Raw genomic sequence first — 25,942 nt, 5'->3', positions numbered from 1 at the left:
TCTTTTCTTTTCTTTTTTTTTTTTTGAGATGGAGTCTCACTCTGTTGCCCAGACTAGAATGCAGTGGTGCGATCTCAGGTCTCGGCTCACCGCAACCTCCCCCTCCCAGGTTCAAGTGATTCTCCTGCCTCAGTCTCCCAAGTAGCTGGGACCACAGGCGTGCATCACCACACCTGGCTGATTTTTGTATTTTTAGTAGAGATGGGGTTTCACCATGTTGTTGACCAGGCTGGTCTTGACCTCCTGACCTCAGGTGATCCTCTGCCTTGGCCTTCCAAAGTGCTGGGATTACAGGCATGAGCCACCGTGTCTGGCCTGTTTCTTTTCTTTAAACAAAAAATATTTTTTTGATCAATTCTCATTTGCTTTTACTCACAGATGAACTGTATAACCTCTTTTCCAGGTTCTAGAAAGAAAGTTCTCCCCAGGATTATTGTTGTTGTTTTTTTATTTTGTTTTTTGTTTTTTGTTTTTTTTTTTGAGGCGGAGTCTTGCTCTGTTGCCCGGGCTGGAGTGCTGGCGTGATCTCAGCTCACTGCAACCTTCATACCTCAGCCTCCTGAGTAGCTGGGATTATAGGCGTGTGCCACCACGCTTGGCTAATTTTTGTATTTTTTAGTAGAGACAGGGTTTTGCTGTGTTGGCCAGGCTGGTCTCGAACTCTTGGCCTCAAGTGATCTGCCTGTCTCAGCCTCCCACAATGCTGCGATTACAGGTGTGAGTTACTGCACCTGGCCTCCCCAGGATTTTAATCTGAGCAGTTCTTAACTAAGACTAGGAAATTTTGATTGGGAAAAAAATACGGTCATTTAGGACCATCAAATATGGTCTCGGTAGGAAAGAACTGAGAAGAGGATAAAGAAAGTGTTATTTTTAAGTTATGATTGTCCAAATCACTAGTATCCCTGTTAAAGCGCCTATTTCTTCTCTTTGATTCCTCTTAGGGGTTTTATGATGTTCTTCGAAGGAACTCTCAGCTGGCTAATTCAATCATGCAAACTCTGCTCTCACAGGTAAAATACATTTTTATGGATATATGGAAAACAGATAATCAAGGATTGAGAGACAATTGATGGTTTTTAGACCTTTCAAAATATAAAATAATTCCCAACTAGTACATTGGTACTTTGTGAACATGCTATGGGTATGTGATGCTGTTCTGGGTTGTCTTTTCTCGGTCACCACTTACCTGTCTGCCATAATACCATCATCTACCAGTTATCCCTGTGAATTAACAGTCTGTATCCCAAGTCAGAAGGACATTTTGAAGAACCGTTTATATAAGGACTATCAGCAGCTGTATCCATTATGTTATATTTCTGAAAGAAAAAAGAAATACAAAACAAATATAGCAAAATATTATTTCTTAAATCTGGGTAACAGATACATGGATGTCTTTTACGTTCCTTTCTGCACTTTTCAGTTAACAATTTTTTAAATTAGAAGACTAAATTCTTCTAATCTTCAAGATTAGAGACTCTGTACCAGGAAGGTTCCTCTAGACCCCTAGTCTGTCATTTTGTTTGCTCTCAATGCCATTGCTTTATGATAGTTATGAAGTTTCATTTGAAATTAAGGTCTCAGATGTGTGAAAATATTGGAAGGTCCCATACTATCCATCAAAAGCTTTTCATTTGGCCTTGGGCTTGATCCTATATAAAATTTATATTCTGTTAGCTATATTCTATCTTTCAAACTGTAATCAACACATTTACATTGGCATGTTTAACAAAAATAGAAAATTGTGTTTGAAGGCATAGAATAGCACTTTCTGACTCAAGTTAATATGCAGGCCAGTAAAATTCTGCAGATTCCAAAAGTTAAAAGAAAAATAGTAACTCATATTTTTTTGGCTCTCTTATATGCCAGATACTGTTTGAAGTGCTTTACATGTATTGTCATGTTTAATCCTTATACAATGAATATTAATAATATCCTCATTTTTAAGATGAGGAACCAAGGTACAGATACCCTTATAAAAACCAGTAATAAGTAATGGTACTGGGATCTTGGACTCAGCCATTCTGACTCTGGATCCTATATTTTTAACCTCTAAGTTAACTGAAAATGTTGATTGCATGTACAAGTTTAGGAATAGAAGGAATTGGAATAGGAAAGATGAACCTAATCAGTACTATATCCAAAGCAAGAGCACAGGATGTGCGTAAGCCAAAGCAATAAAAATTTGGCTGCATTGTTCTTTGAACAGTTGGGAAATGTGTCTTAGAAGGCATTAGACATTAAAGATACCTTTCACCTGACAAGTTAAAAAAGTAAAAAGCATTTATGAGCCAAGATGTCTTTTTTTCCTTACTATACGCAGTTAAAACAGTTCTATGAGCCAAAACCTGATCTGCTGCCTCCTTTGAAATTAGAAGCTTGTATTCTGACCCAAGGAGATAAGATCTCTCTACAAGAACCACTGGTGAGACTTTTATTCTTCCTTCAACCATTATTTTTAGTGTTAAGGATAGGGTTGAACTTCGTAAAGAGATACCTTTCCCTGTGAAACTCTCTTCCTGGTTCTTCCAATGAATGTTTACTTTTAAGTCTTCCCTGCTTATCATTTCTGAATCCTTATTATTTTGGATCTCTTGGTAAGTTATCTCTTTGTTAGCTCTTTACTAAATCAAGGCTTCCATCACTTCCCCCAGAGAATATTTTATCTCATTTATGAATCTTTGATTACATTTACTAAATATGCTTTAGAATGGGGACCTGCTTCATTAGTCTAGAGGATGTATATGATTTAGGCTGAACTAGGATTGGCACTGTTGAACCTTCAAAGGAGCTGGCCTGGTTGACTTTCTGTTCTTATCTAGCCTTAGGACAGCGAAGAGGATAAAAATGGAAACTCTCACCCCACGTAACTTACAACTCATGGCAGAAGAAAGGAGGAAGTCTTTCCGTTGTCATATCTTACCTTCATTTTTGTGCCTTCTGTGACATGAGATGTCCTCAGCCTAGATCTAAGATGCTGTGTTGGTCTCCTAAAGATTCCCTCAACATAAACCTCTATCTTTAGAATAGCTTCTGGGACTCAAATGAACTACAGAAGATTTAACTTCACCACCTAGCTCCAGGGTTATTTGTATCAGACCAGAGATAGCACATCTAATGTTGCATTTTGAGGTGTCAGCCACTTAGGCCAATATTCGGGGGGCAGCATTAGAAAAGGATGCTGCTATTCAGTTTATTTTCCCAGTTTCGTTAATTTAGACGGACTTAATTTGTAACACTAATGAATCATTTTCTTTATCCTTATAGATAAGAATTATTTGCTGGTTATGAACAACTTTATAGGTTATCCATCAACACTCAAGAGTATTTAATTTACTTATTTTCTCCTACAGGATTATCTGCTGTGTTGTATTCAGCATTGCTTAGCCTGGTATAAGAATACAGTGATACCCTTACAGCAGGGAGAGGAGGAAGAGGAGGAGGAAGAGGCATTCTACCAAGCCCTAGATGATATATTGGAGTCCATTACTAATAGAATGATTAAGAGTGAGCTGGAAGACTTTGAACTGGTAATTGCGAGTCTTCAGCTGTATTGAATGATGGAGTTCTTTAGTAGCTTATTAATTTGTATCTTGTGTCTTTTAGGATAAATCAGCAGATTTTTCTCAGAGCACCAGTATTGGCATAAAAAATAATATCTGTGCTTTTCTTGTGATGGGAGTTTGTGAGGTTTTAATAGAATACAATTTCTCCATAAGTAATTTCAGGTAAGGTATTGCTATAACTCCACTTGTAATTTGGTGAATTCTTCATTTTATTTATATATTTTTACTGTAGCAATATTCCAGGCAGTAAACAGACTAAATGAGCACCTAGTCTAAGACTAAACTGTGTTCTTTCCACTAGAGAACACTGAAGTATATGCTTACCAGGCCTATAAGATGAAAGCCCTCCAGCAGGGTTTCACTTACTCAGAATTTCCCAGACCCTGAATTCAAGAACTCCTAATGGAAATTTTGATTGGTGGTAGTATTGGACTTTAATGCTCTGCAGGGACTGGTATAAATAAGGGAGGGGAGGCCAGGCACAGTGGCTCACGCCTGTAATCCTAGAACTTTGGGAGGCCAAGGTGGGTGGATCATTTGAGATCAGGAGTTCAAGACCAGCCTGGCCAACATGGTGAGACCCCGTCTCTACTAATAATGTAAAAATTAGCCGGGTGGTAGTGGTGGGGACCTGTAGTCCCAGCTACTCAGGACGCTGAGGCAGGGGAATCACTTGAGCCTGAGAGGCAGAGGTTGTGGTGAGCCGAGGTCACACCAGGGGAAACAAAACCCAGATAGATTGCTATGACCTGGGAGTATTATATTAACGAAGTTCTATTCATTTATAATGTTTTGTCTAAAATATGATATTTAAAGAAGCATTGTGATTTATTTATTATCATATGTAAAAGTAAACCACAATATTCTGATGTTTGTCCTTAGCGGTCTCTTTTTTGTTTTTTACAGTAAGAACAAATTTGAGGACATTCTGAGCTTATTTATGTGTTACAAAAAGCTCTCTGACATCCTTAATGAAAAAGCTGGTAAAGCCAAAACTAAAATGGCCAACAAGACAAATGATAGTCTTTTGTCCATGAAATTTGTGTCCAGTCTTCTCACTGTTCTTTTCAGGTAAGGTTCTGCTAGAGTGCTTAAAGACAGCCACTCCCTGAGGATCGTATGCCTACCTAGGCTCACTTGTTTCACCTCGTTTGGATTATTTACAGTAAGAATTAAGTCAGGAGGTTTTAATTTTCTTGAAATGAATGCTGGACAATCCTAGGTAGGTACTTTAAATAGGTACCTTGAATTATTAAAGGATAAATGAGGAACAGTGGGCTAATAAATGAAAAGATAGGGATGAATTCCAACAGGGTGTTTTAAGAAAGTCTATATAAGTGGCTTGTGCAAGATAACAGATTTAAAAAGGTAGGGGGCACCAGGTCTGGTGTCTCACTCCTGTAATTCCAGTACTTTGGTAGACTGAGGTGGGTGGATCACCTGAGGTCAGAAGTTCAAGACCAGCCATGACCAATATGGTGAGACTTCATCTCTACTAAAAATACAAAATTAGCCGGGCATGGTGGTGTGCACCTGTAATCCCAGCTACTTGGGAGGCTGAGGCAGGAGAATCACTTGAACCCAGGAGGCAGAGGTTGCAGTGAGCTGAGATCACACGATTGCACTCTAGCCTGGGCAACAAGAACAAAACTCTGTCTCTAAATAAATAAATAAATAGACAGATAGGTGGGGAGTGACTGAATTAAAAATACAAAGGAACAAAAAAAGAGACTAAGACTGACATTTAAATTTTATCAAAGTAAAGGATTTGGGGAGGGGGAGAAAATGAGGAACCACTAGGAATAACAATTATAAAAGGGCAGCCATAGCAGTGACTATAGCTTGGGCTGCCTAGAGAGTCTGCCAGTTGGAGCTTACTGGTAAGCTGTTGGGTGCTGCTGTTCTGAACAATTTCTAGAAAGCGTAATTCCATATACCAATAGCAGTAAGGGAATCTTTCTTGTTCTCTCTCTCTCTCTCTCTCTCTCTCTCTCTCTCTCTCTAGGGATAGTATCCAAAGCCACCAAGAAAGCCTTTCTGTTCTCAGGTCTAGCAGTGAGTTTATGCGCTATGCAGTGAACATAGCTCTGCAGAAAGTACAGCAGCTAAAGGAAACGGGGCATGTGAGTGGCCCTGATGGCCAAAACCCAGACAAGATCTTTCAGAACCTCTGTGACATAACTCGGTAAGCCACTCCCACCCCTTAGAAACTTACTCCACCTGGCCGTGGTGTCTTCAAGAGAACAAACTGGGAACGGAGGATGAAGGTAATTTGAGGTTACACATATTTTAAGAGTGAAAGAATATAAAAAATTAGCCAAGCGTCGTGGCAGGTGCCTGTAATCCCAGCTACTCAGGAGGCTGAGGCAGGAGAATTGCTTGAACTGGGAGGTGGAGGTTGCAGTGAGCTGAGTTCATATCACTGCACTCTAGCCTGGGTGACAGAGCAAGACTCTCAAAAAAAAAAAAAAAAAAAAAAGCCAGGCACGGCAGCTCACGCCTTTCGGAGGCTAAGGCGGGTAGATTACCTGAGGTCAGGAATTTGAGACCAGTCTGACCAACATCGGGAAACCCTGTCTCTACTAAATATACAAAAATTAGCCGGGCTTGGTGGTGCATGCCTGTAATCCCAGTTACTCGGGAGGCTGAGGCAGGAGAATTGCTTGAACCAGGGAGGTGGAGGTTGCGGTGAGCGTAGATTACACCGTTGCACTCCAGCCTGGGTGACAAGAGCAAAACTCTGTCTCAAAAGAGTGAAAAAAAGTGCAGTCATTGACATAGGGTCTTTTTTCTAGTCCTGCCTTCCCCTGGCGCACCCCTCCTTTTGTTTCTTTTTTGTTGTTTTTTGGGGGTTTTTTTGAGAGTCTCACTCTGTTGCCCAGGGTGGAATGCTATGGTGCAATCTTAGCTCACAGCAACCTCTTTCTCCCAGGTTCAAACAGTCATTCCACTGCAGCTTTCTGAATAGCTGGGACTACAGGTGCATGCCACCATGCCCAACTACTTTTTAATTTTTAATTTTAATTTATTTTATTTACTACTTTTTTTTTGGAGACAGGTCTTGCTCTGTCACCCAGGCTGAAGTGCAGTGGTGTGATCTTGCTTACTGCAACCTCCGCCTCCCCGGTTCAAGTGATCCTCCTGCTCAATCTCTCAAGTAGCTGGGATTACAGAGATGCGCCACCATGCCCTGCTAATTTTTGTATTTTTAGTAGAGACGGGGTTTCACCATGTTGGCCAGGCTGGTCTCAAACTCCTGACCTCAAGGGATCCACCCACCCCGGCCTCCCAAAGTGTTGGGTTTACAGGTGTGAGCCACTGCACCTGACCCTTATTTTTTTTTTAATTTTCTGTAGAGATAGGATTTCACCATGTTGCCCAGACTGGTCTTGAACTCCTGGGCTCAAGCGATACACCCACATCCGCCTCCCAAAGTGCTGGGATTACAGGCCTGAGCCTCTGTGGCTTTTGTTTTTTGTTTGTTTGTTTGTTTGTTTTCCATTTAAAGAGATAGGGTTTGCTGTGTTGCCCAGGCTGGCCTTGAACTCTTGGGTTCACCAGGGCTTCTAGTTTTGCTTTGATATAGATTGTTAGTCACATATAAAATGTTATGCTATTACTGGGGCAAAAAAGAGGGATACTACATAATGGTTAAGTGATTCAAAATACTTAAAGCAAAAACTGATGGAACTGAAGGAAAAATAGACAAATCCTTAAGTAATGTAATCAGCCTTCTCTCTGTAGTCAAAAAACAGAAAACAAAAAAAAAGCAGTAGATAGAAAATCTACTGGAAGGAGGTAGAAGAAGTGAACAACACTGTCACCCAGCTTGATTTAATTGACACTTAAAAGAACACTGTGCAGCAGCTTCAAAATATACATTCTTTTTATATGCACATGGTGTATTCACCAAGATGAACCATATTTTGGGCCATAAAAACTCAGCAAATTTCTACTAAAAAGTAGAAATTCTGTGACCACAACAGAATAAAAGAAGAAAGCAGTAACAGAAAGATATCTAGATAATCCCCATATATTGGAAATTAAATGCACTTTTAAATAGCCCATAGTCAAAAAGTCATAAGGGAAATTAGAAAACATCTTGAATAGAATGGAAACAAACAGACAACATGTCAAAACATATGATCCAGCCAAAGCACTACTGAGGAAATTAAAGCAGTTAGTGATTTAAAAATCTTAAATCTCCCATATAAACTTCCACATTAAGAAAACAGAAAAAGAAGAGCAAATTATAATGAAAGCAATCAGAAGGAAGGAAATAGACAAAAGCACAACTATGAGGAAGCAGAAAATTAAAATAGAAAACAGAAAAAGAAAGTTGGTTCTGTGAGAAGATCAATAAATTTAATGAACTTTAGCCAGGCTAATCAGAAAAAGAGAAGACACATTACAAATAGCAGAATTGAGGAAGAGGGGACATCACTACTGATCCTACAGATGCTAAAAAATGGATAACAGGGCCGGGCGCGGTGGCTCAAGCCTTTAATCCCAGCACTTTGGGAGGCCGAGACGGGCGGATCACGAGGTCAGGAGATTGAGACCATCCTGGCTAACACGATGAAATCCCGTCTCTACTAAAAAATACAAAAAAAAAACTAGCCGGGCGTGGTGGCAGGCGCCTGTAGTCCCAGCTACTCAGGAGGCTGAGGCAGGAGAATGGTGTAAACCCGGGAGGCGGAGCTTGCAGTGAGCCGCGATCCGGCCACTGCACTCTAGCCTGGGCCACAGAGCGAGACTCCGTCTCAAAAAAAAAAAAAAAAAAAAAATGGATAACAGAATATTAACAATTTTATGCCAGTAAACTTTAATAGACAGATTTCTTGAAAGCTCATTCAACAAAAAATAGGCAACCTGGCCAGACGTGGTAGCTCACATCTGTAATCCCAGCACTTTTGGGAGGCCAGGGCAGGTGGATCACCTGAGGTCAGCAGTTCAAGACCAGCCTGGCCAACTAGGTGAAACCCCAACTCTACTAAAAAAATACAAAAATTAGCCAGATGTGGTGGCGTGCACTTGTAGTCCCAGCTACTCGGGAAGCTGAGGCAGGAAGACCACTTGAATCCAGGAGGTGTGAGTTTGCAGTGAGCTGAGATCACCTGACTGCACTCCAGCCTGGGTGACAGAGTAAGACTCTGTCTCAAAAAAAAAAAAAAAAAAAAAAAAAAAACCTGAGTAATCATATTTCTATTCAAAGAAATTGAATATGTGGTTCAAACTCTTTTCACAAAACTTCAGATCTAGGTCTATTCAGTGATAAATTCATCCAAACATTTAAGGGAGAAGTAATGTAAATTCTGTGCAAATTCTAGAAAATAAGAGAGAACATATTCCACCTCATTTAATTAATGAGGTCAGCATTACCCTGATACTAAACCAGACCCAGACCATTGCAAGAAAACTGCATAGCAATATCCCTCATGAATATAGAGTCTGCTGTGTTAAAGGCAGACTCAGGAGGCTATATACTGAATGATAACCATTTTTGTATGATGTTTTGTAGAAAGTAAAACCATAGGGACAGAAATTAGATCAGTAGTTGCTTGGAAATGGGAGGAGAGCATAGACTATCAGTGAGCATAAGGGAACTTTTAGAGTGATAGAAATACCTTGATTGTGGGGAGATTACACAACCATATAAGTTGTTTTAAAATTCTAGAACTGTTCACCTACAGGGTATGAATTTTACTGTATGTAATTTTATCTTGGTGAACCTGTCTTTAAAAACAAAACCACTTTACCCTGCTTCAGAGTCTTGCTATGGAGATACACTTCAATTCCTACTTCAGTGGAAGAGTCGGGAAAGAAAGAGAAAGGAAAGAGCATCTCACTGCTGTGCTTGGAGGGTTTACAGAAAATATTCAGTGCTGTGCAACAGTTCTATCAGCCCAAGATTCAGCAGTTTCTCAGAGCTCTGGGTGAGCATTGCAGTATCAATAAATTGACTTGATTTAGGTTTCTCCTTAACTCAGCCCCTTAATTCCATTTGTTAATCTACCAGAAGACACTTGAGAACAGTCCTAATGTTGCTAAGGAGTGACATCTAGTGGATTCAGGATTGGCACCTACTGGATTATATTCAACCACAAAGAGTGACTGGAAAATGGAATATAGTATTAAGAAATCACAAAATTTTAGAAATAAATTTAACTCTGCCTTTAGACTTTTTTTGGCTTTCAAAAATTTTAGCTATTAAAAGGCCAAGAAGCATGAGTTTACATCAAAGAAGATAGAGTTTCTTTTTCATTCATAGATGTCACAGATAAGGAAGGAGAAGAGAGAGAAGACGCAGACGTCAGTGTCACTCAGAGAACAGCATTCCAGATCCGGCAATTTCAGGTGAGAAGCCTCGCGAAGCTGCTGTAGCGGCCTGAGGGGTTTGCAAAGGAACTGTTAGCAGGGGCAGCTGGTAAGAATGGGCAGACAGTGACCAAGTAGGAAATGAATTTTTTCTGGGTCATCCAAGCCACAGGACATAGCTCTCAGAATGGAAGATAATGTATAGTGAGGATGTGTATTTAGCCACCCAACCTGCAATACTCATTACCTCCAAGGACCACTGTTTGAGTTGATGTAAACAGAAAGGAATCTTCAAGGTATAGAGTCTGTTTTTGTTTCTGAGTCTGTGGTATAATTTGGCTTGGTCTGATAGACTCCGTAAAGACTGGACAATATAGCTTGTTAGTTTCTTTTTTTTTTCTTTTTTTTTTTTTTGAGACGGAGTCTGGCTCTGTCGCCCAGGCTGGAGTGCAGTGGCCGGATCTCAGCTCACTGCATAGCTTGTTAGTTTCTAACCAATAGTTGTCAAAATATCAGGATGTTCTATCACAGGACTTTTTTATTTAACAAGTAATTTTGAAGTTCCTACCATGTGCCAGAAACAGTTCTAGGTGCTGGGGATATAGCAGGGAATAAAAGAAACAAAATATTCCTATCCTTATGGAGCTTACATTATAGTAGAAAGACACTGACAAATAATCAAATACATAGTTATTTCAGGTAACAGGGAAGGTATATAAGGAACGCTGGGTTTGGTGCCTGGTCTAAGCCTGAGATCAATGGATAGGCTCCAGGGAGCTGTGAGCCACCAGAAATTGGGTACATAGTTCCTTATCTACATTTAGCATGGGGTTGGAACAGAAAGAGCCAGTTTTCAGGAGAATTCTCAGAGAGGTTTATGGTCAAAAACAGCTTAGGAAACTACTGCTCAATTCAGGATTATTTTCAGATTTTATCCTCTTGGAATTTTGGTAGCTTTTAATTCTTTGTGTCCTAGTCTTAGGAGTCTCTGACTAGATGCCTCTTCTTCCTGATAGGATTGTGTCTGCTAACCTTGCTTGCTGTGTGTGCCTTCCTTTCTCAGAGGTCCTTGTTGAATTTACTTAGCAGCCAAGAGGAAGATTTTAATAGCAAAGAAGCCCTCCTGCTAGTCACTGTTCTTACCAGTTTGTCCAAGCTACTGGAGCCCTCCTCTCCTCAGGTACTAGTATCACTCAATTCCATTTAGCATTCCTTAGAAGGCAAAGATTATTGCATCATAAAAGTGTATATCTAAATGTCCTCTTGAAGTTGAACTTATTTTACATAATATGTTAAATTATACACCTGAGTTAATATAAGACCTGTAAGATATATTCTTTCCTACGTAATATGTCTACCACAACATACTTATATGCAGCCATATGGGGCAAGGACATACTGCTTTTGTTTTGTTTGTTCCGGGTAGAGTGAAACACCACGGAAAGAATCCTGTGTGATCTTTGGTGCCTTCAACCTTCTTAAACCTGTGTTCTTTGCCACTCTTGATGTTTCCCCTTTTCTAAGAAGAAAGTCTGTTAATTATGAAGAAGGCAGTTGACATTCAGCAGCTGACTTTCTCAGCACAATTACCTGGTACTGAATTTGGAGGAAATTCAACCAAAGATGATTAATTCAGAAAGTGTAACTATATCCCCAAAGCAGAAACACCTCTGCAGAGATAGGTTGTATGTATATATGTGTAAGTGTGCACCCACATGAGCGTTCACACACACAAGAATAAGAGAAGGACAGCATGTTGGGGGTCTGTTCCATTCAGGAGTAATTTTCCTGTAGGATGATAGAGTACCTACCGGAGCCCAGGACTGTGTGCTCCTACCACATCTACATCCTGGGCTTGAGAAAGACAATGAAGCCCTGCTGTATACTCCTCTTTATGTGAGCCCTTGCCTCAGAAGACTTGTAGCCTTCTGAGTATGAAGGTGTTTGGCACTAGAAAGCAGAGCTGTTTCCTGTCGTCCTACTTCCAGGTTTGCCCAAAGAAAGTCCCTTTTGTTACTTCATCCCAGTTCCAAACAGCTCACCCCCACTTTGCTTTCAGCATCATTATTTCATACTGCTGTTTTTGCTGCAAAGAGTAAAGGACTGGGAAGGAAATAGATAATTGGGGCAGGGGGAAATTTGAGAGAAAATAAATGGATTTAGAAAGGCTAAAATTTATAGGAAAATTAAAAAATGTTTCTGTCTTAAACTTTAAACTTTTAGATTTTTAAATGTTTTACCACCTACCCCTTCTCCCTTAACTTCAGGTAGTCTCTTTAAATTTTTTTTTTTTTTTTTTTTTTGAGATGGAGTCTTGCTCTGTCACCCAGGCTGGAGTGCAGTGGCGCAGTCTGGGCTCACTGCAAGCTCCGCCTCCTGGGTTCTTGCCATTCTCCTGCCTCAGCCTCCTGAGTAGCTGGGACTACAGGTGCCCGCCACCACGCCCGGCTAATTTTTTATATTTTTAGTAGAGACGGGGTTTCACCGTGTTAGCCAGGATGATCTGGATCTGCTGACCTCGTGATCCACCTGCCTCGGCCTCCCAAAGTGCTGGGATTACAGGCGTGAGCCACTGTGCCCGGCCAAAAATTTTTCCATTTAATTTTGAATTGGTAATAAAGTCCTGTGATTTGAAAACCAGAGATTATCAAGAGATTTATGGTGAATGGTCTCCCCCACCCATGTCCTCCATCTGTTTAGTTCCTCCTCTCCCCAGTAAGTAAACACCTTTAGTTTTTTTGTGTCCTTCAACCTTCTTTATTCCTCTCCAAGTAAATACAGAGTTTTATTCCCAATCCTACCCCTCTTCACAGGAAAACTTGTACATCCTGCTTATTTCATTGAACATAGTATTCTGAAGATCTTTTAATATCAGTTTGTAGAGAGCTTTCAGTTAGCCTCTTAATTTACCTTTTTTCTCAACAGATCAAAACTGCATTCTTGTTAGTCATTTACACTTAAGTATAACCGCATTTCAGTGCCTTTGTAGCTGAAAGAACTGCTGAAGCAGAAAGGTGACTGTGTGTCTGGTGATGCAGACCCTTGCTATCTAAAGACCTTAAGTCTCCTTCACTTAGCTAAGAAAATTCTGTCTGGTTTCTTGACTCTTTTATTTCTCTTTTTTCTGCCCTTCTCTCTTCTAACCTCCTTTGTTCTTTCGGCTTCTAAATGCTAATTCTACTGTTCTTATAGCCAGGATTTCTCTTTCCCACACCTTTCTGATAACCTAATATTCTCAAGCGGAGAGTCTGGGTGCACGGGAAAGAAAAGAGGGTGCTTTAGCCCTAGACCACTATGGTAGAAGCAGAGGAAGTTCAGGTGTAAGGACCCCAAAACTTTTGGCCCTCAATAAGGACATAGACATTGAGAATTAAATTATATATTATTCTCATAATTCTTAGAATTTTGGACTTATTTTTATGCCCTTCGTCATATATTACCACTTGAGATCTAAGAACATATTTTAGCAGCTGATTTGCTTAGACAGGGAAAGGTCTAGAACTCTTCTGACAACACCTAGGTCTATCTCTGGCATGTTTCTTTAATATCTGAATGATCTCTAATTTAGTTTGTGCAGATGTTATCCTGGACATCAAAGATTTGCAAGGAAAACAGCCGGGGTAAGTTTCCTGCCATGTTTTCCTAAAGGCTTTATATAAAATCACTATCCTCCAATGGCATTGGGAAAAGAAAAGGTATTCCCCATTCATTACACATTCACCAGAGTGGTCAAAATGAAACAGACACCTAATACCAAGTCTAAGTGTTGGCAAGAATGTAGAGTAGTTGGGCCTTTCATTCACTGGGGGTGGAGGTATAAATTGGTATAACCACTCTGGAAAGCTGTTCAGCAATATCTACTAAAATTAAATATATGCCCATGACTCAACAATTCCAGCCACAACAGAAAAATGTGGAAGAGTCCTCTTAGCAGCACTATTTTAATAGGTGAAAACAAACCTAAGTGTTCATCAGCAGTAGAAAGGATAAAAGAATTATGATATATTCACACAGTGGAATCCTATAGAGCAAATGAGCATGAACAAACTACATGTACACACAACTTGGAGAGGATCTCACAAACGTACTGTAAGACAAAAGAAGCCAGATAGAAAAAAAGGGTACTTACTGTAGAATTCCATTTAGATGAAGTTCAAAATTAGACAAAATTCATCTGAGATGTTAGAAGTCAGAATAGCAGTTTCCTTGGTGGGGCAAGTTAGGAGGGAGTCCCTAAAATACTCGTAATGTACTTGATCTGGATGCGAGTTACACAGTAATCATGACTAATGATGGGAAATGTCTGCCTTCTTTGGGCACATGGATAAAGAGGCATCATTGCAGACTAACTGCTTGGCTGTAGTATGTGTAACACTGGGATGTTGTGCCTGGGACATGACAAGTTACTTCCTGTTCTGGTTAGGCACTCCACCCCACATACCCTGTACACATACCTGAGGGACCTGACTGGGTTATAACTTACCTTTTTTTTCCCTTTCTTTCTTTCTTTCTTTTTTTTTTTTTTTTTGAGACAGAGTTTTGCTCTTGTTGCCCAGGCTGGAATGCAATGGCACAATCTTGGCTCACCACAGCCTCTGCCTCCTGGGTTCAAGCAATTCTTCTGCCTCAGCCTCCCAAGTAGCTGGGATTACAGGCATGCGCCACCACGCCCAGCGAATTCTGTGTTTTTAGTAGAGATGGGGTGTCTCCATGTTGGTCAGGCTGGTCTCGAACTCCTGACCTCAGGTGATCCACCTGCCTTGGCTTCCCAAGGTGCTGGGATGACAGGCGTGAGCCACCATGCCTGGCCATAACTTACCTTTTAATTTGCTTTTCTTCCTATTCCTAGAGGATGCCTTGTTTTGCAAGAGCTTGATGAACTTGCTCTTCAGCCTGCATGTTTTGTATAAGAGTCCTGTCATTCTGCTGCGTGACTTGTCCCAGGATATCCATGGGCATCTGGGAGATATAGACCAGGTACTATAATGAGCCTTCAGTACAATACCCTGTGTGGGGATGGGGGTCAAGGGAACAACCTTACTGTCATTAGGTCTCACCTCTCTTTTTTTCCCCAGGATGTAGAGGTGGAGAAAACAAACCACTTTGCAATAGTGAATTTGAGAACGGCTGCCCCCACTATCTGTGTAAGTGTTGTACCTGAGCCATGGAGAATAGCTTTGTCATTCCTTCCATTCTACTCTATGTGAAGTGACTTGTGTCCTATAGTGGCTTGTGTCCTGAGACCTGTAACCCACCTGTAGGTGGCCAGGTGACCACAGTTATTATATTACCCCGACAGCTGTGTGTAGTGAATCACACCAGGCATTCTTTTCTTTCAGTTACTTGTTCTGAGTCAGGCCGAGAAGGTTCTAGAAGAAGTGGACTGGCTAATCACCAAGCTTAAGGGACAAGTGAGCCAAGAAACTGTATCAGGTAAGATAAGTTCAACTGGGATTCCAGGAATTGACATGAGCAAGGTCAAAATTCATACTGGGCTAGTGCATAAAAATGGAGCCCCTGAGCTAAATTTCTTATTTGCTTTTAAGCTAGATTTTTTCCTATGTGATGAAAGAAGTAGAAGATCGTATGTCTTATCACAGTACAATTATTAATTCACTCTGCATATTGAATGTTCATTTTTCCATAAAGACTTTTTAGTTAGTAGTAATCAATTTCTAAATCTCCTTTACTCTTAACTAGAAAATGAAGTTGGGTTTGAATGTGCCAATTTTATTTTTCTTTAGAAGAGGCCTCTTCTCAGACAACTCTGCCAAATCAGCCTGTCGAGAAAGCCATCGTCATGCAACTGGGAACTCTGCTTACATTTTTCCATGAGCTGGTGCAGACAGCTCTGCCATCAGGCAGCTGTGTGGACACCTTGTTAAAGGACTTGTGCAAAATGTACACCACACTTACAGCACTTGTCAGATATGTAAGTATTTGAAACAAGCAGATTCACCCCCACCATTCTACCCCAGTGAGCCAGGAGATGAGGCTGGGGCAGTAGCCCACTGCTGCAGAATGTCCCTAAACAAGAGAGCGTTTGCCTCCATCTTGGCAGGTCATGGTTTCATTTCAGTTTGGTCAGTACGTGGCAGGCATCTCCACAAGCCAGGGAAAAAGAGTTTATTTTTTTTTTTTATTTTTTTTTTTTTTTGAGACGGAGTCTCACGCTGTGTCACCCAGGCTGGAGTGCAGTGGCGCGATCTCGGCTCACTGCAAGCTCCGCCTCCCAGGTTCAGGCCATTCTCCTGCCTCAGCCTCCGAGTAGCTGGGACTACAGGCGCCCGCCACCACGCCCGGCTAGTTTTTTTTTTGTATTTTTAGTAGAGACGGGGTTTCACCATGTTAGCCAGGATGGTCTCGATCTCCTGACCTCGTGATCCGCCCGCCTCGGCCTCCCAAAGTGCTGGGATTACAGGCTTGAGCCACCGCGCCCGGCCGGAAAAAGAGTTTATAATTCTGATCTGCTTTTGGGTCAGACATGGTGGCTCATGCCTATAATCCCAGCACTTTGGGAGGCTGAGGCGGGTGGATCACCTGAAGTCAGGAGTTCAAGACCAGCCTGGCCAACATGGTGAAACCTCGTCTCTACTAAAAATACAAAAATTAGCTGGGCGTGGTGGCGGGCACCTGTAATCCCAGCTACTCAGGAGGCTGAGGCAGGAGAATCACTTGAACTCGGGAGGTGGAGGTTGCACAGTGAGCTGAGATCGTGCCACTGCACTCCAGCCTTGGCAACAGAGACCCCATCTCAAAAATTAAAAAAATAAAATAAAAATCTGCTTTTGGAGGCCTTTAATTCCTTGGCATGTATGTGGCACCTGATTGAGAATGAATGCCTCTTTTAAATACCTTCTAAGGTTTAATCTAAAACGATCCTAGAATTAAATCTGAGCCCATAATGCATAGAAATTATACCATTTCTAACCAGTCTGGACACTAAAGAGATGTTTATTCCTTTTTTCATTCCTTTAACATGTAGGTGTTAAATGCCTTATAGATCAAGTACTAAGGTGGGGAAGACAATTGTTTTTTATAAAAATACAAGGCGTACCCTGCGCTTACTGTTTGTGTTTCTAGCAACGATCCATATTAAATACTTAGAAAGGCACAGATAACCCAAGAAAGATGTGGACCACCCTGCATCACAGCAGTGTGGCTCTCTCAGAATGTGCAGCTCTAGCTACATGTGGCTAAGCTGTGTAGTGGAAACACCGAGAGCCTCTTCTCTTTCTTGGCATCTTTAAAAGGAAAAACAGCAAAGTTGTTGGGTTTTATATACAGGGACTATCAACCTGAGGAATTTTTAAAGAAATGAGCAAGTCAGAAACAAACCCTTCATTACCTATTGTTTGGGAAGCTTAGGAGCTCTGGAGGAGAGGAATAAGGAAGCCTTGTGTCTTGGCTTCTCTGTGAATTTTTCTTTTCCCTCTTCAGTCAGAATGATGAGTCACACTCCATAAGCTCACTACAGCAGTCACTTGTAGCTTCATAGGATAGTCTGCTAAATCTAGTAATCTTTTTTTATTAGTATCTCCAGGTGTGTCAGAGCTCTGGAGGAATTCCAAAAAATATGGAAAAGCTGGTGAGTTGAGAATGTCTTTCCTAGGAATGGGGGAAGCACCTTTATTGCTGGTTACATTGGTTTCCTTTTCCCTTGTTGCAGGTGAAGCTGTCTGGTTCTCATCTGACCCCTGTGTGTTATTCTTTCATTTCTTATGTACAGGTAAGTGATTCAGAGGCAGTACCCAATAGGTCTTCAAGAAAGGATTTCTTACATGCCCAGGGGACAATTGATCACCTGAACTGAGCATATATAAACTTTTTCCCCTGCTTACCACAAGCTGGAGGCACCCATCAGAGACCAAGTCAAGGCTTGAGGGCTTTGGAGCAAGGAGATCTTTATTTATGTAAAGAAAACTGTTTCACTTAATTTGGAGAAAGGAAGCATATATGTTTGCATTTGGAGCAAGGAAGGAAAAAGCATGCTTGGGCTCATGGACTTGGTTTATTCCTGGGTGACTGAAAGTCCATGCCATGAGGCATCCTCTGGGAGTGTGAGCAGAGTAGCAGCAAGCACATGAAGAAGGGCTGTGAGGAGATGGCAGTGCAGTGAGGGCACTTTCAGGGAAGTGGAAGGACGTGGGCTTTGTAGGTGTCATTTGGCCCTAAATACCATCAGATTCCGGCAGTACTTGAATCTCCTTTACTGTTTGCTTAAACCAGAGTTTTTTAACCTCACCACTATTGACATGTTGGGCTAGATAATTCTTTGCTGTGGGACCTGTTCTGTGCATTTTGGGATGTTGAGCAGCATCCCTGGCCTCCACCTACCGGATGCCAATAGCAGCCCCCTAGTTGTAACAGCCAAAAATGTCTCCAGAAATTGCCAGTTGTCCTTAAGGGACAGAATCACCCCTGGTTGGAAAGAGGAAGAAACGAGAGATCTACTGTCTCCTAAGGCCACTTAGTCATGCAGTAAATGTATCACAGGGCTGTTACTGATCTTTGAGGAATCAAAGAGAATGGGTCCACTAAGTGTCAATCTCAACCAAGATTCTAGAACCAATTATTAAAGCAATGGATTGTGACCACTTTGATAGTGATGCTTCACTTGTTTTCTGCCTCTGCATCACTTACAGGCACAATATCATTTTATCGGTAACTTGCCTCAGTATGTGTATTCAGGGTGCCTCTTCCCCTCCCTTTAAGAATCAGCAATCGGCTGGGCACGGTGGCTTACGCCTGTAATTCCAGCACTTTGGGAGGTTAAGGCGGGTGGATCACCTGAGGTCAGGACTTCGAGACCAGCCTGGCCAATCTGGTGAAACCCCATCTCTAATAAAAATACAAAAAATTAGCTGAGCATGGTGGTGGGCACCTGTAATCCCAGCTACTTGGGAGGCTGAGGCAGGAGAATCGCTTGAACCTGGAGGGCGGAGATTACAGTGAGCAAAGATCGCGCCATTGCACTCCAGCCTAGCAACAAAAGCAAAACTCCATCTCAAAAAAAAAAAAAAAAAAGAATCAGCCATCAAGTGGGCTGTCATCTGGGTTTAGCTGAAGGAGTTCTTAGTAATGGACTGATAGCTGAGACTCCCTGTCACCTTGTCTTTGTATCAGTTTTGTGATCTGGGTCAGGAATGCATCATCATCCATTTTCTATATCCAGCCATCCAGCCAGTAGTCAACTGTCATAAAGCTATTACTTCTGGTCCTCTCCTTTTATCTCACCCAAATGCTTGCAGGAATGCTTTCTCAAACCTCATGCTTGTAAATTTTCATGTGGGTGCCATTCGTCAAACAAATCTGTTGGATATATATCTGTCCATTACCGTATTTGGGTTTTGAGTTTCCTCATCTCCAAGTCTTAAGGTTACCTATAAAGCCACATTTCACAAAATATCCTATATAGACTGAGACAGTCCTCAAAAAAAGGAATTCAGGGAGAGATGCTCATACCGTATCTCTCATCTTAGAGATTCATGGTGTCTATTTGCATATTAAAGGTGCTGAGACCAGCCATGGTGGTTAATGGAGGTAAGAAGATCACTTGAGGCCAGGAGTTCAAGACCAGCCTGGGTAACATAGTGAGACCCCATCTCTACAAAAAATTTAAAATTTAGCCAGGTATTTGCCTATAGTCCCAGCTACTTGGGAGGCTGAGGCAGGAAGATCACTTGAGCCCAGGACTTGAAGGCTGCAGTGAGCCATGATCATGCCACTGTACTCCAGGGCAACAGAGTGAGACCCTGTATCAAGAAAAATAAAAACAATGCTGAGAGTTCCAACAGTATGTTCATTAGTAGTTTTCAGACCTATTCAAGAACATTTTTTAAAAAATAACAAATGTTACTACTATTTGGCAGAATAATGTTCCATAGAGTACAGTCTGGGAAATACTGCTGTTAGATCCTATTTACTACCCTTGTTGTGATTCAAAAGTCACATTGTCTAATCATTTTATTAGAACAGGTAATACTTAGAGAACCTCTACCTTGTGTCTGATGTGTTAAGCTCTCTTCATACATCATCTCATTCATCCTAGCTATAGGTTTTGATTAGTAGTTATCCCCATATGCATGATGAGAAAAGATTAGAAAGGTTAATCAGAATGCCCAAGAACAGACCATGAGTAAAAGGCAGATCTGAGACTTGAACCCAGCTAGTTAGACTCGATAGCAGGAATTGGCACACTTTCTCTGTAAAGGGCCAGATAGTAAATGTGGGTCATACAGTCTCTATCACACCTACTCTACTATTAGAACATAAAAAGCAGCCATAGACAACATACAAATAAACGAGCATGGCTATGTTCTAATGAAATTTTCTTGTCAAAAACAGGCCGTGGGCCAGATTTATACTATGGGCTTTAATTAGCCAACCATTGCTCTAGAGTCATACCTGATACTTGTTGACATGTAAAATGTTGCAAGGTTTTGGATTTTCGTGTTTCTGACCCCATTCTCAAGCATTTTCTTCTGGGAATCACTACTACTTCCTAGACTATTATTTTCCCCTCATTACACAGTAATCAGTTTCATTTCCTCCCTGGGCATTCCTCCTCCTCCATCCATATTTGATTGAAAGCCTTACTGACAAGTCAGCTGATCTGCAGGCAAACATTTTACATTTTTCTGTTTTTGTGAGATGTACTTAATGAATACCCCTGGGCAAGAGCCCATGCATGGTTCCATTAACTCCAACCCTTATCTAGAAATGGGGATTGCATTTTCCGCATCTCTCAGTGAACTGTTATTCTCTTGTAGCCCCCTCTTCATTTCCCCAGTTCCTTAGATCTCAATGGGAAGAAAGCAACGAAAACCATTGCTCCAACTCTTAACATTCTGCCTAGAACTGTATACCTTTAAAAGATGCTTCTCAAGGGCTGGGTGCCTGGCTCATGCCTGTAATCCTAGCACTTTGGGAGGCTGAGGTGGGAGAATCACGAGGTCCAGAGTTCGAGACCAGCCTGGCCAACATGGCAAAACCCCATCTCTACTAAAGATACAAAAAATAGCCGGGCACGGTGGCTCACACCTGTAATCCCAGCACTTTGGGAGGCTGAGGCAGGTGGATCACAAGGTCAGGAGTTGGAGACTAGCCTGGCCAACATGGTGAAACCCCATCTCTACTAAAAAAATACAAAAATTAGCTGGGCATGGTGGCAGGCACCTGTAATCCCAGCTACTCGGGAGGCTGAGGCAGAATTACTTGAACCCAGGAGGTGGAGGTTGCAGTGAGAAAAGATCATGCCACTGCACTCTAGCCTGGGCAACAGAGCATGACTCTGTCTCAAAAAAAAAAAAAAAAAAAAAGCGGGGCGTGGTAGTACGTGCCTGTAATCCCAGCTACTCAGGAAGCTGAGGCAGGAGAATCGCTTGAACCTAGGAGGCAGAGGTTGCAGTGAGCCAAGATCACACCATTGTACTCCAGCCTGGGCGACAGGGTGAAACTCCATCTCAAAAAAAAAAAGATGCTTCTCTTCTGGCTCTAATTTTAGTCCTGCCTGGATCAGTTGCAATGGGCAGGGAACAGGGTTGATCTAAGGAGTTGAACGGGGTCCCATCTTGGACACAACCTCTGGGAAGATGGTTCACTTCCCACTTGGTCAGTGAGGTCGATCTGTGACTGCTTCCTTGCCCCCGACTTAATAGGGCTTCACCCTCTACCATCCTCTACCCTGCCTTCCAGGGCCAAAAACAGATTCCTACATACCAGCCCCTCTGGAATGTCTACAGTTCATTTTCCAGAACATGACATGTGGAACAAACCTGTTTCTCTCATGGCTCCAGTTGCAGAGCTTCTCTTATTTTCAGGTCTGTTTCTTTAATTCTCTTGTCCTCGTGGAGTATGGTATATTCCCTTCCTAAGAAGGTTTAGAACTCCCCTTGAGGTAAAAAGCTTCCTACATTTCTGTACCTTACATTTGGGTAGGTTTTTCTCCCGTCTCTCCTGACTCAAGTCTTGATATTATCAGAATCCTATACCTTTTGGTTCCTTTTATTAGTTCTTCATCCCTCTCCAGGAGCTCTTTATTACCCAATAATTTACAACACAGGGAAGTGTTCTGTGACCCTTTAAACCCTTCTTGAGCATGATAACCCATTGCACATATAATGTATCTAGTTTTGGCTTTGCTGAGTAACGAAAATAAAATATATCTGGTGATTGCTTTTAAGTGGGAAGACTGCAGGGCCCTGCAGCAGCCTCCTCAGCTTCCTCTCCTTTATGGAATCCTTTTAGTCCACTGGCTAAAATAGAAATAGAAATGCCTATTCCTGCTACCACCTTGACAGTCCCCATTTTAACCACTCTTTAGTACTTCACCAGCCCCTTGGCTGACCCAGTGCAGTAATAGTCCCGCCTTCAACTTCCACGTGCCAGCTCTAAGAACAACAGATTGTAAACCTCCCAACAATTAAAAAAGAAAAATATCTGAGGATTACAAAGCATCACATTTTTTCCCTATCTTCTAACATCTGTCACACAGATAATCCTATTCCAGACTTGGCTTTCATACCCTGTGTAATACCTTCTAAGAAAATTGCCACTAGCTGGTGGGCGTGGTGGCTCAGGCCTGTAATCCCAGCACTTTGGGAGGCTGAGGTGGGCAGATCACGTGAGGCCAGGAGTTCGAAACCAGCCTGGCCAACATGGCGAAACCCCGTCTCTACTAAAAATACAAAAATTAGCTGAGTGTGGTGGCGCGTGCCTGTAGTCCCAGCTACTCGGGAAGCTGGAGCACAAGAATCGCTTAACTTGGGAGGCGGAGGTTACAGTGAGTCAACATCGCACCACTGCACACCAGCCTGGATGACAGCAAGACTCCATCTCAAAAAGAAAAAGAAAAAAAAAAATTACCACTAGCATGCTAGCTCTACAGAAAAATCATCAGGAATAAGAGAATGTGTTTCTGTTTCTTTAGAATAAGAGTAAGAGCCTGAACTATACAGGAGAGAAAAAGGAGAAACCTGCCACCATTGCCACTGCCATGGTAAGCTGCTGACAGTGACCATTAAAATATGGTTGTTAGTGAACCCTGAAAACATTAAGCGAAAGAAGCCAGTGACAAAAAGACCACATGTTGTATGATTCTATTTTCATGAAATGCCCAGAATAAATAAATCTAAAAAGGCAAACTAGATTAGTAGTAGCTCGAGATGGGGAAACTGGGGTGACAGCTAAACAGGGTATGGAATCTCTTTTGGGGGTGATGAAAATGTTTTAGAATTGACTGGTGATGGTTGCACAACTCTGAAAATACTTAAAAGTACATTGTGAGTGAATTGTATGGCATATAGCTCTATAAAGCTGTTACCAAAAAGTGTGTGTGTGTATGTGTGTGTATTATATACATGACTGCTTCTCAAATCAGGGATTTTATGATCAGATGGAGCATCTTATTTTTCCTCTGAACCAAAAACATTTTATTCAGGAAGCATCAGAAAACCTTGAGTTGAAATAGAAATAGTAAAATAACTTGTGATACTCAATTGGGAGAAATTATTTTTAGGTAAAGTTGGTGAATGCAAAAGGTGCTCCCTAAAAGATGTGTAAGAGTCAGCGGGGGTACAGGAAAGGAGGCACTTAGTACATTGCTGGCAAAGGTGAAAATTAGTACAGCCTCTCCAGAGGCTTAGCAATGACTACTGAATCTCAGAAGATAAACATACATTCTGATGTAACAGTTTCACTTTTAGGATATACAGGCCTGTGTACAGGATGGTCCTCACAACATTATTCATAAAAGTAAAATATTAGAAACAAAGATATCCATTAATAGAGGACTGGCTAAATAGGTTATAGTATATTTATGCTGGAGAGATATGAAAAAAATAAACATCTAAATGTTCGGCTCTCTGGATTTAGCTCCAAGATAATGTTAAAAAAAAAAATGTGGGCCGGGCGCAGTGGCTCAAGCCTGTAATCCCAGCACTTTGGGAGGCCGAGACGGGTGGATCACGAGGTCAGGAGATCGAGACCATCCTGGCTAACACAGTGAAATCCCGTCTCTACTAAAAAATACAAAAAACTAGCCAGGCGAGGTGGTGGGCGCCTGTAGTCCCAGCTACTTGGGAGGCTGAGGCAGGAGAATGGCGTGAACCCAGGAGGCAGAGCTTGCAGTGAGCTGAGATCCGGCCACTGCACTCCAGCCTGGGCGACAGAGTGAGACTCCATCACAAAAAAAATAAAAATTAAAAAAAGTGTACAGTATCCTCATGGGTTAAAAAAATATATAAATATATATATACACACACAGATATACATATACACACACAAAAAAATGTATAAGGACCTACAAATTACAATTCAAGTTAGGGGGAAAGATATATAATCCCAGCAGTGAAAACTCGTATCCAAACCAGAACAAGGAAATAGAGCTAGGGTCAGAATAGGCTTAAGAATTTCAAGTTAGAAAAGCAACTAAATTTCTGCAAATGATCCTGCTCTCCTCAGCCAGTCTCTAGATAACAACAAATACCGGAATTTTAAATGGAGAGGATCAGTGCAATTATCTCTACTGGCATTTGGGTCCTTCCAGATTGAACTGTCAAAAATTTTAGATTACTGGTATATAAGTAAAACTGCATTTGATTGGAAAACAAACTTTTCCCCCAAAGCCATACACAGTTTTGTAAGTGACAGCTTCAGAGGAAAACTTCAAAAACTGTTCAACCTGAAATTTGTCTTATGTTCTTTGCCCTTAGGCCAGAGTTCTTCGGGAAACCAAGCCAATCCCTAACCTTATCTTTGCCATTGAACAGTATGAAAAATTTCTCATCCACCTTTCTAAGAGGTCCAAGGTAAACATTCTCTTATTATGTCCTTCCATTCCCATTTACCTTCTTGACAGATCTAGCAAACTAAAGCAGCACAACTACAATAGAGGAAAAAAGACTCTAGGCCATTTGTGTGTTTGCCATCCCCCCCCCCGACACCGCCCTTTTTTTTTTGAGATGGTGTCTCATTCTGTCACCCAGGCTGGAGTGCAGGTTCAAGTGATCTTTCGGCCTTAGCCTCCAGCGTAGCTGGGACTACAGACATATGCCACCACACCTACTAATTTTCTGGGTTTGTTTGTTTTTGTAGAGATGGGGTCTGTATTGCCCAGGCTGGTCTCAAACTCCTGGCCTGAAGTGATCCTCCCACCTCAGCCTCCCAAAGTGCTGGGATTACAGGCATGAGCCACCACACTCAGCCTCTTTGCTGTTCCTGATCTGATGATCTGAACCCCAGCATACAGAAGGAAGTGTGGGTGTGTGCTTTCTTTAGGTAGAAACGGAAAGGTTTCTCAGAGGTGCACTAAAAATAGCTTAAGCTGTTCTGGCAGGACCTATGAGTAGGGAGATGTCCCATGCTTACAATCCTGTCACAGGTGAACCTGATGCAGCACATGAAGCTCAGCACCTCACGAGACTTCAAGATCAAAGGAAACATCCTAGACATGGTTCTTCGAGAGGATGGCGAAGACGAAAATGAAGAGGTCAGTGCTGGCTTCTTGCTGGAGCCCAGCGAATCCCAGCCACTCTCCCTAGCTGGTTAGCAGCCTATCTGGGAGCAGTCACAGATTAGTGGAAGGGCAACAGACTGGGAAAGGGCTAAAAGGTGATCTGGCAAAGATGAGAGTCAAGGACTCTCAGAAGGGCTGTAAACTTTGGACCAATGAAGTTGCCCCAACTTGCATACATTTTTGGTAAACACTTCCAGGAAACAGGTGGTAACAAAACAGTGTCCTGCTGTGGGTCCTCTTCCTGTTATCCTTTAGACTACTGGATGATGACCAGCTGTAGCAGTCTGGCTCAGAAACTAGTTTACTTCTCAAGTCATGCCCTCATTCAAAGGCCACTCATTAGTTTGGGTTAAGGCTTCTTTCTTCAATTCATGCCAGTGTCTTATCCTTTTCCCTTGTGGTTTGTTCCTCTCTCTTTACTCTTACCAGTGACAGTGCCACATCCCCATCCCTGCATCATCTTTGAAACAGAACCAAATGTTTCCTTACTTCTAGCACCTAAAATTTTCACCTTAGGATCGTCTGAAAGGTAGCAAATCAG

At 41.8% G+C, this 25,942-nt stretch overlaps 1 protein-coding gene across 2 annotated transcripts in view; it reads left to right on the top strand.

Annotated features, from left to right (window-relative positions):
- FANCI (FA complementation group I) overlaps positions 1–25,942 on the top strand; it is an 82,641-nt gene that overhangs the window by 55,523 nt on the left and 1,176 nt on the right. The window contains exons 19-37 of one of the 2 annotated variants that reach the window (XM_025391535.1): positions 945–1,013; positions 2,324–2,425; positions 3,354–3,530; positions 3,607–3,728; positions 4,473–4,637; positions 5,572–5,751; positions 9,336–9,502; positions 9,838–9,923; positions 10,948–11,064; positions 13,453–13,504; positions 14,734–14,861; positions 14,960–15,028; positions 15,224–15,317; positions 15,629–15,816; positions 17,419–17,472; positions 17,554–17,613; positions 22,816–22,884; positions 24,599–24,694; positions 25,267–25,374. In XM_025391535.1, coding sequence (XP_025247320.1) covers positions 945–1,013; positions 2,324–2,425; positions 3,354–3,530; positions 3,607–3,728; positions 4,473–4,637; positions 5,572–5,751; positions 9,336–9,502; positions 9,838–9,923; positions 10,948–11,064; positions 13,453–13,504; positions 14,734–14,861; positions 14,960–15,028; positions 15,224–15,317; positions 15,629–15,816; positions 17,419–17,472; positions 17,554–17,613; positions 22,816–22,884; positions 24,599–24,694; positions 25,267–25,374 — 2,103 coding nt within the window. The remainder of the gene's footprint in view (positions 1–944; positions 1,014–2,323; positions 2,426–3,353; positions 3,531–3,606; positions 3,729–4,472; positions 4,638–5,571; positions 5,752–9,335; positions 9,503–9,837; positions 9,924–10,947; positions 11,065–13,452; positions 13,505–14,733; positions 14,862–14,959; positions 15,029–15,223; positions 15,318–15,628; positions 15,817–17,418; positions 17,473–17,553; positions 17,614–22,815; positions 22,885–24,598; positions 24,695–25,266; positions 25,375–25,942) is intronic. The other variant, XM_025391536.1, reaches the window with a different exon arrangement.

This window comes from Theropithecus gelada, chromosome 7b (assembly GCF_003255815.1).
Source record: "Theropithecus gelada isolate Dixy chromosome 7b, Tgel_1.0, whole genome shotgun sequence".
Classification (NCBI taxonomy): domain Eukaryota; kingdom Metazoa; phylum Chordata; class Mammalia; order Primates; family Cercopithecidae; genus Theropithecus; species Theropithecus gelada.
This window is presented reverse-complemented; position numbering and strand designations above follow the sequence as displayed.